We start from the raw sequence: 13,599 nt of genomic DNA on the forward strand, positions 1-13,599 counted from the left end.
TTTGAACAAATCCTTAATATGACTCGTGAACAATGAGATTGATTTGTTCATTTTGTATCGACAGTGCATGTGCAACATCCTATAGCTTCTGTACGGGAAACATGATTAGTTCATTACGTGACGGCCTCATAGGCTTCATATCCTATATAAGCACGCAAACTGAACAATCTTGTCTTAATTTTGATCTCAGTTATGGTCAAGATGAAAATGACAAAAATTCATTAAATTAAGAAAAGATTAAGAAACAGAGTCAGGGAAAAAAAGAAAGTATAGCTAACTTAAGGTAAGTTTTTATTTTTATTTAAGTCTTAAACAGTCACAAAAACCATAAATCAACATTGAGAAACCAGGTAAGAGAAAATAACACCCTTATAATCCAGTAACATGTAGAAACGCCATAACGTGAAAGAAAGCACCTAATTGATCTTATTGTCAAATCTTATTGCCTATCAACTATGAGACAGGAACATTACCAAGATTGCCAAGAAATATGAAATATGCTTTCAGATGAACTTATGCATGTGCAGTGTGGCTGAATTAGGGTCCACACCAAAGGACTAATTATTTAAAAAAAAAAAACAACCTAAAATGTAATATAGTGTCATTAGTTGATTGGAACTTTAACACAAAAACAATGATTGTAATTTTACATAAACAGCTGCTGTCGTTTTATCAACAATGCTGAGAGAAAAGTGTGATAAAGTGGCCGATACTAATCGGTGGATGGTTCGCAGTTATCGAAAGAGTAAGAAATAATTAAAGACTTTTTTTTTTTTTTTTAATAACAGAAGTGTATAAAATAGCAGTTAATTTGCATATATTGATTGTTTGATGTGTGTTCATTTGTATTTATTTATTGATTAATTTCTGTGCATTTATTGATTCATTTGCACATATTTATTGGTAAATAGATATTACTGATTAAGTATCAGGCAGACTATTTCTCAGAAAACACCCGCAAGAGGAAGTCGGCCTCTTGATTCGGTTTGAAAGTGGCAGGAATGATGACGTATTCAGCAAGCGGAAGGTCAAAGCGTTGACACACCTCCCGCTTTGCCACGAAATAGCTCTGAGCTGCTGGATTCTGCAGATCATCAGGTCCAAGGGGGACGTGCTGCTTTCCTTTATACTGGAACACACAACACAGTGTGACATGTTGTATAAACACACAGGATGTGTTCACTGTCAAATGATTGTCCGGATAATTTATAACAATACATTTGAGAAGGATATTTAAAATCTCATGTTGTTGATGGGAGGTATGTGTTTACATTATATAAAGTCCTAAAATGGTTTTAGGATATAATAAATTTCCATGAATGGCAACACTTTAAAAAAATGAAAACAAGCTAAATTCATTTGCTTGTGCATTTGTTTGTATATTGCTAAGCCATCAATACACAGTAGGTTACAGCTGATGTATTGAAACAGTGCAATAAAGTACAGTCTGGCTAATGGGTGGATCGGTTCTCTGTTACTGCACCAAAAGCATGTAAACCCCTGACCACCACACAACACCCGCATGTGCTTCTACCTCAAACTGTAGCCACAAAGTTGCAATTGAATGTATTTGCCTACTGTAGAGCCCCAAAACCCAATGTACACAAAGTGAGCTCCATGACGACATGGTATGCCGAGGCTGGTGTGGGAGAAATAAACAGCTTGACCCTGACTGAACACTGCTGGCATTTCACCTGACACTAGTGTCAATAAGTTGGAGTTCAGCTCCATATTAATATGCTGATGGTTCTGGAATGGGATGTTCCCGGAGTATCTAGAAGGTTTCAGCCCCATACTGTATTTGTCACAAAGGTAGTGTGAAGGTAGAGAGAAACAGAGGCTGCCTTCAAGATCTTGTCACAGTATACCAGCTACTTCAGACTGCTATCTGCAATACACACCTCATCTGGAACCTGCAAGGAAAACACACACCAAAGAATATGCCATCATAATGCTGAATAGCTTGAAATGATTAGATTCACTTAAAATTTCCAGGTGTACTGATCAACATTCCTTAAACATTCTCACGAAAAAAGAATTCTTGATAAGATGATGTTACCTTGTAGATGTAGAAGCCAATGCTGTAGTTTTTGACTCCTTCTTGTTTGGCTTGGCGTGCACCTTTCTGCATCAGTGCCACAAGTACTGAACATTTGTTATCGCCCTCACTGTCGATATCCAGTTTCACCTGAAACTGTGGGTTTGTGCTGAATGTAGCTGCAGAAACCACGGACAAACACATAAATAAATACATACAGACAAATTCTAATTATGCCATCAGTGAGACCGAGTGCTATAATGCTTTGCCTGAATGCTAATGGTGTCAAGCTACTGATAGATTTTAGCGTCAGGATACAGTTGAGGATGCAAATGTGGGTACGCAACAAGGGCAGACAAAACTAGATGAACCATTAAAGACTATAACAATCTCGAAAGGTATGGTAAAGATTGGCAAAAGGACACAAAGCGTCCACATGACAATGAGTAAAAGAACAGAGTATTTACACTGTGTGATGTGGAGTCCAGGTGTGTGTTTAGTAATCAGGTGAGTTTGACTGCAAAGAATCTTTGGATGTTGTAGCCCTCAATGCCATTTACAGAGTAAACCTCCAAAAGTTGTCCAAAGAATTTTAAATACTTGATAAGGTTTGCCTGTAATGGACCAGCAGATCTGACAGTGAAGCCACCAAACAGGAAGTGAGGATGTACACTACCAGGCAAAAGTTTGGACACACCTTTTAATTCAGTGTTTTTTGTTTAGGGATTTATTTTCTACATTCTAGAGCAATACTGGAGACTATGAAATAACACACATGGACTTAAGTAATCCATGTGTAATGACGACAAAAAACAGTCAGTTGTTATTTTAAGACACGAAGGTCAGGAATAGTTCTTGCAAGAACAGTATTGTCAAGTGCATTTGCAAAACCCATCAAGCACCATGATGAAACTGGCTCACATGAAGACCATCCCAGTACAGCAAGACCAAAACTGACCTCTGCTGAAGTTCATTTAGAGTTACCAGCCTCAGAAATCACCAATTAACAGCACCTCAGATTAGAGCCGTTATGAAGGCTTTACAGGGCATCAGTAGCAGACATATCTCAACATCAACTGTTCAAATGAGATTATTGTGTATTTCGGCCGCCTTCAGCATTGTTTTACAATGTAGAAAGACATAAACATCAGGAAAGAAGACATTAGGTTGTGTCCAAACTTTTGACTGGTAGTGTATCTCAACTACAACCTAAATTAATATGTGAATGTGTGGCTCCCTGAGTCAGGGTGCTTTGTGCTTAAAATGCTGTTTGAGTTATTATTTGTAACAGCCTCACTATAATTCCAACCACTTCCGGTTCAGCTGTTCACTTCCGGTCTTTTATACTGACACCACCATTGCGACCACGTAAAGTATTGGTAGTGTCTGTGCTATCATGCCAAGCCATTTATTGTCTGCCTGTATTTATTGTGCTCCAACACACGAGTTTCTGTTTCTTGGTTTACCCATTTTGTATTGTGTTTTTGTTTGTCCTGATGGCACACAACAGAATATTTTGCCAATGTCAAATACAGTGGAGGTTTCCCAGCTCCAGGCCATGGTTGTTCACCATGGGGAAGTCTTAGCGACCTACCAAAATGAGAATGGTGCTGTCACATCACCTCCTAGAGCTGGTCACGAGAGGGAGGCCTCGCCCGAATTCTAATCCACTTCCGTTTCCACTCAGACGTAAAAGGACAGCGCTCACCTGGTATGATGCGAGGTATTGTCTCTGATGGACTTACTAAGCGTTGTACTCTCTCTTTGTGGATTACTTTTTGTGGATTACCCGGACCGTTTCTCGTTACGATTTTCTGCCTAGTCTCTGATATTGCCCCCCCTTCTTCTCTGCTCAAGGATCCGGCCTCTTCCGCTTCCGGCGGACAACCGCAACAGGTTCAAGGCCGAGCCAGAGCAGAACCTACATGCATGTCCCTACCTGGGGCAGCAGACCAGTGGCACTGATTTCTAAGCCAGTGTGACATTTTCACATACCAGCCAATGGTGTACCAGGACAATGCAACAAAACTTGCCTTCATGTCATCCCTCCTCACACCTTACTTCTTTCAGTTGATCCGTCAGTGTAACTATTGCAACTATGCCAGAGGGTCAACACTGCTGCCGACTACGTGGTCAAGTTCCGTATGTTAGCTGCCAAAAGCAGATGGAACGATACAGCCTTAAAACCTCTCTACAGGGAGGGACTGAACCCAGCACTGCAGGTGGAGATGGCGAGCAAGGACAAACAGATGGCTGTCTCTGACTACATCACCTTATTCCCCCATCTGGACTATCTGCTCCGTAATCAGCACCCAAGGTTCCAGTCTCGGGATACAGCCCCATACAGAGAAGCCCCCTCTCTTCCTGAACCCATGCAATTGTATTGAAACCATGTTGAACTAACCCATAACATCTCAGCCCTAGTTGACCCCGGATTGGCCATGAATCTCACCCATTAGCAGCTGGTTGAAGAACTCCATCTCCCCATTGTACTATGTAATGCACCCACCCCCCACCCCAGAGGATCAGGGCTGTTAACAACCGGCCTATTGGGGATGGCTATATCACCCAGATATAAAACAGAGATGCGGCCTCCCAAGTGCCAAAAAATATAACAGTCAGAAATTGCTTCAAAGGGAAGTGGTAGTTGACAAAATCTTATTAAAAATAATGGTCTGAAATTGCTTTCTAAGGGAAGTGGAACAATTGACATAAGTCAACAACGTAAACAGAATACAGAACTATTAATATAAAGATTTATAGGACATCTGTGTGACTGTGGTCCTGACTTAATCTTCCAAGTGAAAATAGATACACTTAACTACCACATTCTGTATAGTCTGGTATTAGGATAACTTGGTAAGTCACCTGGGTAGTTCAGGCAGCCACCAGCAGAGGTCCCTTTTTTCCATGAGCCCTCAAATTGGCAAGAGTTCCAACATCTCAGACTGTCATTGCTTGGAGAATCTGGAGTCAAGTTACAAATCTCTAGCTTTGAATAACGCTGAATGTAGTCTACATATGCCATCCTGAGAGAGAGAGAGAGAGAGAGAGAGAGAGAGAGAGAGAGAGAGAGAGAGAAATTTTTCTCTTCTCTTGATTGATTGATTAAAAAATAACATAAATGAACAGATGTACAGGTGTTCCACAGAGAATGCATTGTCAGTGTAGTGCAGCTGATACTTTAATTTTAAGATAACTTTTGTCTTGGTGAAAGAGTTTCACAACTTAAGTGGACCAGCTGTGGTAAAGAAAGTGAAATAAGTGCCCCATCCTTACCAGAACTCTCCATCATCAGCTGAGTAATTAAGCTTGGCCTTATCCTTTGGTGAGACTTGTTCCCACTCTTTGGAGCTGAAACAAGATGGATTTTGTCCAGTAGAACAAATCTTTAAACAATAATTATTGGATTTTAAAACACACAATGTTTGATTGCATAACAACGTACTCACAATGTACTTTTAAAACTATATCATTTTATGATGATCAGTCAACAGCTTAACCATCACTCCAGGCACCGTTCCACTCCACCTGGCCCCAGGGATTTCTGAGACGAACCAATTCCACCTCTTTAGTATCACTCTTCTTAACTTGCACCTACAGCAGCAAAAATGGAACCATTAATACAGTATATCTTTTATAGGTGTTCCTTGTATATGGTCTAGTGAGTGTAGATTATAGTAGGTGTGCATGTAGGTTTCAGTGGTGTAAACTGACTGGCATCTTTTGTGATTGTGTGTGTGATCATGCCCTGTGAGGGGTTGGCACCCCGTCCAGAGTGTCCTCTGCCTTGTGCCCCATGGCCCCTGGGATAGACTCGAGGTTCCCCGCAACCCTGTGTAGGATAAGTGCGCCAGAAAATAGATGGAAGTGTGTTTTTTCAGTGTCTGACCTTCTGGGCTGCCATGACGGAGTAGGTATGCGTTTTCACCAGATGATCTGTGGTCTGTTCTTCTTTTCTGTCATCGCTGGCCTGTGAATAAACCAAAAAAATTCAAAAGGATTGATCAGGTATAGTATTATTCCAGTCTGAACGTCTGTAATGAAAGTTATTCTTAATCATTTTGGGTAATAAGCTGCTAAAGTACATACAGAAATGGAGGTGCTGAGCAGAGAACCCCGGCTCAGAGCTTTCTCCATGATGTTAAACAGGTTCGGCGGGGCTTCGCTCAGAGTGTAGCGCTCTGCAATTCCTCCTGTGAAATCCTCATTGGCTTCACTGGCAACACCTCCAATGAGATTCTCATAGCAACCGTTTACCCTTCAAATTACACACATAGGAGCTTTCAGAGACCTCTCTATGCATTACTAACTGAGAGCCTACATTTGTCTAAAAAATCATCCAAACCATAAATTGTGATAATTGACATTCTAATACACACACTTACTTAGCAAAAGCCTTCTCCAGGAGTGGACTCCAAAATTCAGTTTGTTCTTCTGATTTTACAAACAGCAGCTTTCCTTGAGTGGTGGGAAGCCTGTCATCAACAACGACGTCTACCCACTCGCCGTACTGCCACAGCTAGAAGGCAATCAAACACAAGGCATGTGAACTCACCCTGGAAGGTACCAAGCCCACAAACACAGAATTTCATTTTAGGATAGTTTAAACTTATGATTGGCAAGTAGCAGTGCTCCAGATTGGGTTCCCAAAATGTCCAGCAAGGAAAAGTGCGGCCTGAGCAATCCTTTCGTGGGATCATTTTGAAACTGTATAGAACCACCTGAGACACCCTATCAACCAGCTGAGGCTCCTTAGCAACTGATCCCTGCAACCAACTGGGATCATACTGAAACATCACATACATAGATCACAGTAACCACCTGAGACATGGAAAAAACATAATCACACGTGCTAAGCAGAAGTTGTGGATGACTGGTGAGGTCCATGCCCTGCTCAAACAGAGGGATGCTGCCTTCAAGTTGGAAGTAGAAGGACCTCTCTGGTCAGCAAGGGCTCAGCTTTCCAAAGGCATCAAGAAAGCAAAACACCAGTACGCACAAAAAAATTAACAATCCCTTCTGTGATCCTCAGGACCCCAGATGCATGTTTCATGCCCCAACTGACTACAAAATCACATCACATACCAAAAACAGTGACACCCATCTCCCTGACATGAAGCTCACACGAGCATGCAAGTCAACGCCCACCCCTGAGAAGCAGGTGTTCTTCCTGGCTACAGCTGATGTGAGGAGGACACTATCTAGAGTCAACCCACGGAAAGCTGCAGGACTGAATATTACACCAGGAAGAGTGCTGAGAGACTGTGCTGACCAGCTGGCAGGTGTCTTTACAGACATCTTCAACATTTCCCTGAGCCAGGCTGTGGTCCCTGTGAGCTTCAAAAAGACCACCATCATCTCGGTGCCAAAGTAGTCAATGGTGAGGTGTCTCAATTATTACTGCCCAGTAGCAGTGACTCCCATCATGATGAAGTGCTTTGTGTGTCTAGTCAAGAGGCACAGTCACATTCACACTCCAATTTGCATACCGTTCCAACCGCTCCACTGCTATCTCCTACACCCTGCACTTTGTTCTCTCACATCTGGACACAAAGGACACATATGTCAGAATGCTATTTGTTGACTTCATCTCAGCATTCAATACAATCATCCCCCAGCAACTGTTAGGAAACTCTCTCTACTGGGACTCCACTCCACTCTGCAAATGAATTCTAGACTTCCTGACAGAGAGACCACAGTCAGTGAGCATCAGCAGCAGGACATCAGGCACCATCACACTGAGCACAGGTGCCCCCCAAGTCTGTGTGCGGCTTCAGGAACGGGTTGGGTGACCACCCTCCTCTGCTCATCAGTGGATCAGTAATGGAGAAAGTCAGTAGTACCAGGTTTCTTGGTGTACACCTTTCTGATGACCTTACCTGGACTACCAACACCAACTCCACAGTGAAGAAGGCCCAACAACATCTTCACTTCCTGAGGATTCTGAAGAGAGCCATCCTCCCTCCACCAATCCTTACCACCTTCTACAGAGGATCTGTGGAGAGCGTCCTTGCCAGCTGCATCACTGTATGGTTCAGAAACTGCAAAACCTTAGAACGCAAGACTCCACAGCTGATAGTGAGGACAGCTGAGAGAATCATAAGTGTTTCCCTCCCCTCTATCCAGAACATCTATCCCCTATAACCAGCCTCTGCCATTGTGAAGGATCCCTCTCACCACTCCCACAGTCTGTTCAAGCCCCTGCCAATCAGACAGGAGGTTCTGAAGCATCAGGACCCACACTACAAGGGTCTGAAAGAGCTTCTTCCCCCAAGTTGTCAGAGCACTAAATACCCTGGTGCCACCCATCACCTTGCTCCCACCTCCTTAACTGTGCACTATGGACATTAATGGTCACTCAGTAGGCATATGGAAATAGTAGCACATTTGCAGACATCTGCACTCAGGTATTTTAGCTGTTTACTGTTTACTATAGACATCCGCTCATTCTTTTAAAATATACACATTCGACACTGCACTTACATTTCAACCTTACATTTATCACATCTACCGCATATTCATTGCACCGTAACTCTGTTATGTTTGCTCTTGCTGTTTCACAGTATATGCACCTTGGCCCATTAGTAACGACATTTCATTCTTATGTATACTGTGTATATGGGGTGGTGGTAGCTCAAGTGGATTATGCTCTGGTTCGTTGACTGAAAGATTGCAGTTCAAGCCCCAGCACCGCCAAGCTGCTGCTGTTGGGCCCTTGAGCAAGGCCCCTAGCCCACCCTACTCCCAGAGCACTGTATCATGGCTGACACAGTGCTCTGACCCTAACCCCTAAGGATGGGCTATGTGAAAAAAAGAATTTTCACTGTTATGTATATGTGACAAATAAAGACAACAGAATGACAATAAAGCTTGAGTTGAGACTCCATAGCAGCCATGAACTAAACTAAAATTCTAACCCTTTTCCAGAGAAAGTATTTTCTGTTAATTCCTTATTGCTTCAAGGCAAACCATATGTGATCTACCACTGATCGGCACTAATATATACATTTTCATATTTTAGATTTTTCAATATACTATCTTCCGAGCTCCGCCAAGCTGATTTAAAATTCTCGATTTCTTGATTTCAATCCAGCCCTATATTATAACTTTTTTCCTTCTTATGAAGGGTGAACATATAGCTGATAGTATCCTATAATATACTCACTCGAATTGCTTTGTATATCGCTAGTTTTAATTGTTTTCCAGAACACCCACATCTAGCCGGTTAGACCATTAGCATCGCTATCCCGCTAGCCCGGCTATCGCCAGTTTGTTTGTGTTTCTCACACCGATTATCTCTGTTGTTACTGCTCTTAAACACCATGTCGATTGTGTGTCTCGCTACATTTAGGTCATGTCCCTAAACTTCTCAAGTTGGCAGTCATTAAGCCTCATCTTAAAAATCCTAAATCAGACCCTAATGAAATAACAAATTACAGACCGATTTCAAACCTTCCGTTTATATCTAAAATACTAGAAAAAGTGGTGTCAGCTCATATATGCTCCTTCCTACAGGAAAACAACATCTTTGAAGAATTTCAGTCAGGTTTCAGGCCCCATCATAGTACAGAAACTGCACTAGTTAAAATCACAAATGTCTTGTTTTTAGCTTCAGACCAAGGCTGCATCTCAATTTTAGTCTTACTTGATCTTAGTGCTGCATTCGACACTACAGATCATAACATTCTCGTAGATCGCTCACAAAATCACACAGGTATTCAGGGACAAGCATTAAAATGGTTTAGATCCTACCTGTCTGATCGATACCACATTGTAGATTTAAATGGAGAACTGTCCGGTGTAGTGCCAGTGAAATACGGGGTCCCACAAGGATGTTTTAGTTTTCTCAGTTCTGCTGTTCTCAATATACATGCTTCCCTTGGGTGACATCGTTAGAAGGCATGGGATTAGTTTCCACTGTTATGCCGATGACACCCAGTTATATATTTCATCAAAACCAGATGAAATATCTAAATTGTCTAGACTAACTGAGTGTGTTAAAGATATTAGAGATTGGATAACCGATAATTTTCTATTACTAAATTCTGATAAGACAGAGATATTACATATTGGTCCAAAAACCAGTACACAGAAGCTCTCACAATTCAGCTTGCATTTAGAAGGATGTACTGTTACTACTAGCTCAACGGTGAAAGACCTGGGCGTAATATTAGACAGCAACTTATCCTTTTAAAATCATATTTCCAATATCACAAAAACAGCCTTCTTCCATCTTAGAAATATTGCCAAGCTTAGGAACATTTTATCTGTATCTGATGCAGAAAAGCTAGTTCATGCATTCATGACCTGGACTACTGTAATGCATTACTAGGTGGTTGTCCTGCATCTTCAATAATCAAGCTACAGTTAGTCCAGAAGGCACCAGAGTTCTTATCAGATCAAGAAAATATGATCATATAACCCCAATATTATCATCCCTGCACTGGCTACCTGTTAAGTCTAGAATTGATTACAAACTAGCACTAGTTACATACAAGACTCTAAATAGTTTAGCTCCCACGCTCTCTAAGATCACAAAACTCTGGTAGTTGCCAGAATATTCTACAAAGTCTACAAAAGGGGGTAGAGCGTTTTTGTATTTTGCTCCTAAACTTTGGAATAGCCTTCCTGACAGTGTTCGGGGCTCAGACACAGTCTCCCGGTTTAAAAGTAGACATATCTCTTTAGCCTGGCATACACATAATTCATCCCATAACCTCGTACCCCAGTACAGCTGATCAAATGTACATTATCATCTAGTTCTGCTAATATTATAGGAACAGCAGCTACGCTGATTCCTTTCTACCTGTTCGTTTTTCTACCCATCCCGAGGCATCTGGAGATTGTGCCAGCTCCAGTAGACAGAGGCCAACCCTGCGAGGATCCTGAGGCATCCAGAGGTGGACCAACTTCAGCTGGATTCTGCTTCGTGAGGATTTGGGTATATCAAGGCAACGCTGCCAGCCCTATGTGGACTTTGAGGACGACAACAACCTCCTAATTAACACACACACTAACATTCTACATCACACTGTAGACTGTACATAACTGCAGAAAGGACAGAGAATAATTTATCACACTCTCCGGTGTCACCCAAATGAGGATGGGATCCCTTTAGAGTCTGGTTCCTCTCAAGGTTTCTTCCTCATACCATCTAAGGGAGTTTTTCCTTGCCACACTCGGCACAGGCTTGCTCACTAGGGATGATTGTTTACACTATGTTTTTTGTTTCTTATGTTCTGTAAAGCTGCTTTGAGACAATGTTCATTATTAAAAGTGCTATACAAATAAAATTGAATTGAATTGAATTCTTCCCTTTCCCACCTATACTAGCAATTTTTAAATTTGTAATTGAATTGAAATTCGATTCTTAGATGTTTTCAATTTTTTTTTTGTTTTACTTCTACTTTTAGGACATAGAGAGTCCTGAAGTGTTTCACTACATGTGGTCTGGTTGTGTCCATGACAGATAAAATTTACAATTAAATTTTGAATCAGAAATTGACATTTGAAAGTTGAACCAAACAGCGGTACGATTTACCCGAAAGTGAAAGATGCCAGCATAATTATCCTTAAAGTTCTGCTCAGGATAAATCACACGAGCGAGAATGTCTTGGTCCAGAGTGAGGGCAGCAATAGACGCCATCAACCAGCAGTCACCTAGAAGGGTCAAAGGTCAGCTGAGCCACTAGCTATTTACTCCCATTACCTCATTTTATTAGTGGGTTCATGAAATTAAAAGAGATGACTTAAAATATGGGAAATGCTGTAGTATAAGTAGAATCAAGGGGGGAAAAAACAGCCAAACATATAGAAAAAAAAAACAATCTAATAAAATTAATGATTTTCCTGTAACAGCATTTCTCAATCATTTATTTTTTTTATTTATTTACTTACTTATTCATTCATTCATTCATTCATCAGCAGCACTGACTGTACTCATGTTTGCAAGTCAAACCATGTAATTGTATGATATTTAAACGCATTAGAAACGTCCTATTTTACGTGCATCATTAGATTTTTTTTTTTTCTTTGTTTTTTGTTTTTTTTTAATTAATTTTTATTCATTATTTTTGTGAATGACACATGGACGCTTACGACTTTTGTAATAAATTCACAATCATTGTTTCCTTTTCCCCAGTAAAAGACTTAAAGTTGTTTAGTGAGTTACAAACTCTATATTTATATAAAAAAAAACAGGAAGCTTATTCTATCTGTATAATAGGCACGCGCCCCTGTGTGTGTGTGTGTGTGTGTGTGTCAGGTGTGGTGAAAGAAAACAATGCCATAAGGTGTGTTTTATTTTACAGTCCTAATTAAATAATGTAGACCTAAATAATTTGTGCATTTATTTATTTGTTTGTTTGTTTTATTTTTTACCAAGTTTTCCTTGACAGACATCAGTACGTGTGGCTCCCTCAGTGATGAACTTTGGTTTGCGACATAACTCCTGCAAAACATATTTACAGAAAACAACAACAGGCAAAAATGTATGTAGGATCAAGTGATTATGTATGTACTTTTTTAAGGGTTGCCCCACCACATAACTCTGTAATCTGTATTTAATATAATTTTTCATCATTCACCAAATTAAAAAAAAAAAGTAGTTGCATATTAATTCAATACCACTTACTCCAGGTCTTTTCCATTCCAACCCCTTGACCTTGGCTGAATTGGGTCCGAGTTTATTACAGCCCAGAGACTCGGGTGCTGCCGGGAAATAAGGATCGCAGAATAGCTTCCCTCCCTTCAGACACTGACGCCGGAGGACCTCGTAGTCCTGATTCAGGTACTTCGATGCAGACATGTTTCGGCTTCTGATGAGAAGCGTGTGAGAAGATGTTTGGAAATGCGTCATTGTCAAAGTGAGGATCAGATATTTATGGCTTCTCCTCCTCTGGGGTGTGGATTTATTGAGAAATTTGGAGACAACAGAACAGATTAAAAAAAACAACAACAATCTGTTTTTTGCTGGGTCTCGAATAGATGTGTGTGTGTGTGTGTGTGTGCAATAACAGCTTTTCTAAATTAACCTACCCCTAGTCAAGCAGTCAAGCAAGTGTAGATAAGCACTTTTCTGGTAAAACTAAGATTCAATACTGTAGCATATGGGTCATGTTGGTGTTTATGGCGTTTATCTTCTGTCAGTTTGGTATATTGCATCATGCAGGTCAGACATTTCTTTACCTCCTCAAACCACTGTTCCACCACATTTGGTTACACCTAGCATTTAACTGTAATGATGTTTCAAAACAAAGCATAAAGTTTCACAATGAGCAGGATGTTTTTTAGGACCAGAAAATTGTGCAAGCACAAGAATTGCTTGAAGGTGAAACCTGTATATATCCATTATATCGGAATAATGTAATAATTTTTATTTCAGTGCATTCTTGCTTCCTAATGGTCAATGGACAATGGAATGTCTTGTGCTTAGATTTAAGCAAGTTATTTTGTTTCATCCTGGTCTTGCATGCCAGCAGAACTTCAGGTGTGCCCATCATGTTTTACTGATTTTTTACATTTATACTTCAGGCATTTGGTGGACGCCATTATTCATA

At 40.8% G+C, this 13,599-nt stretch overlaps 1 protein-coding gene across 1 annotated transcript; it reads right to left on the reverse strand.

The window, feature by feature from the left end:
- Positions 1 to 937: 937 nt before the first annotated feature.
- On the reverse strand, positions 938 to 12,848 carry LOC131347515 (calpain-2 catalytic subunit-like). Its single transcript, XM_058381616.1, has 12 exons — positions 12,675 to 12,848; positions 12,422 to 12,491; positions 11,583 to 11,701; positions 6,427 to 6,560; positions 6,131 to 6,299; positions 5,931 to 6,011; positions 5,544 to 5,635; positions 5,318 to 5,395; positions 4,907 to 5,067; positions 2,060 to 2,217; positions 1,902 to 1,913; positions 938 to 1,129 (listed from the first exon to the last, which is right to left on the reverse strand). Exons 1-12 carry the CDS (start codon positions 12,846 to 12,848, stop codon positions 938 to 940), a joined length of 1,440 nt encoding a protein of 479 aa, XP_058237599.1.
- Positions 12,849 to 13,599: the final 751 nt, after the last annotated feature.

The sequence above is a fragment of the Hemibagrus wyckioides genome, linkage group LG27, assembly GCF_019097595.1.
Source record: "Hemibagrus wyckioides isolate EC202008001 linkage group LG27, SWU_Hwy_1.0, whole genome shotgun sequence".
Taxonomy (NCBI): Eukaryota; Metazoa; Chordata; class Actinopteri; order Siluriformes; family Bagridae; genus Hemibagrus; species Hemibagrus wyckioides.

Coding starts and splice junctions, on each gene's coding strand:
- LOC131347515 (XM_058381616.1), bottom strand. CDS start 12,848: ATGTCTGCATCGAAGTACCTGAATCAGGACTACGAGGTCCTCCGGCGT. Junction 6,561..11,582: donor CTGGCATCTTTCACTTTCGG/GTAAATCGTACC, acceptor ATTGCCTTCTAG/CTGTGGCAGTACGGCGAGTG. Junction 5,068..5,317: donor GCTGATGATGGAGAGTTCTG/GTAAGGATGGGG, acceptor TCTCTCTCTCAG/GATGGCATATGTAGACTACA.